Below are 834 nucleotides of genomic sequence, written 5' to 3'. Positions count from 1 at the left end.
AAGACAGAACAGTGGGGATACAACTGTAGGGGAGAGTTGAAGGTGCTCATATACCTGGGGTGAACTATCCAACGTAATGGGGACTGGGGAAGCTAGTTGAACAAGAGAGGGAAGGCAAGAGTCAGGAGTGATTTGTTGCAGAAGTAGGCCTACCAGCAAGAGTGAGAGGGAAGATGAGACTAGCGAGAGCAGCCACGCATGGCACTGATGAAAAGACAGGAGGGGAGCTGGAGGTGGCAGAATTGAGGATGCTACGATTCCCAGTAAGAGTGACGAGGAACGACAAGATACAAATATAACACGTTATTTAGTGAATCAGCCCAAGATGGTTTGGGGATACAACAAGAGAGGTGGTCTGGAGGACATTGGGCAGAGAAGCAGATGGAATGGGCCATGCCGGGGTACATTGGGAGAAGGATGCTGAAGATGGAGCTGCCATGCACTGCCAGAGAAGAGGAAGGTCAAATAGGTTTATGGATGCAGCAGTGACCGGTGACGGTGAAAGAAAACATGCAGGTGGCTGATCTGCATAATGACGGATCGTATTTATCTCAATTTGCATTTACACATCATGTGTCACAGACAAATACCATGTGTAAAACATGGTATTGTGTAGGACATTTTAAAAGAAGGGAAGAACCACAATGGTAACGCTTCACTGAAATCAAATGTTTCTTATGGCCGCGAGAGGGCGCGGTTTGACCAAATAAGTTCTGAACCGTCAATTTGCCACATCACCAGTAAACACATGAAAGAGAGGAGCAGAGATAAATATACATTCACGTCGCTGCAGTCAGGCTCGTTGGTCTAGGGGTATGATTCTCGCTTAGGGTG

At 47.1% G+C, this 834-nt stretch overlaps 1 protein-coding gene across 1 annotated transcript in view; it reads left to right on the top strand.

The window, feature by feature from the left end:
* Positions 1-393: 393 nt before the first annotated feature.
* The window catches only part of LOC310876137 (RING finger protein 17-like), a gene marked incomplete at both ends in the record, with an annotated part of 29,748 nt that continues 29,307 nt past the window's right edge, over positions 394-834 (top strand). Inside the window, one exon of the mRNA XM_083789582.1 lies at positions 394-460. Coding sequence (XP_083645708.1) covers positions 394-460 — 67 coding nt within the window. The remainder of the gene's footprint in view (positions 461-834) is intronic.

This window comes from Protomyctophum parallelum (genome assembly GCF_964188405.1).
Source record: "Protomyctophum parallelum genome assembly, chromosome: 18".
Taxonomy (NCBI): Eukaryota; Metazoa; Chordata; class Actinopteri; order Myctophiformes; family Myctophidae; genus Protomyctophum; species Protomyctophum parallelum.
This window is presented reverse-complemented; position numbering and strand designations above follow the sequence as displayed.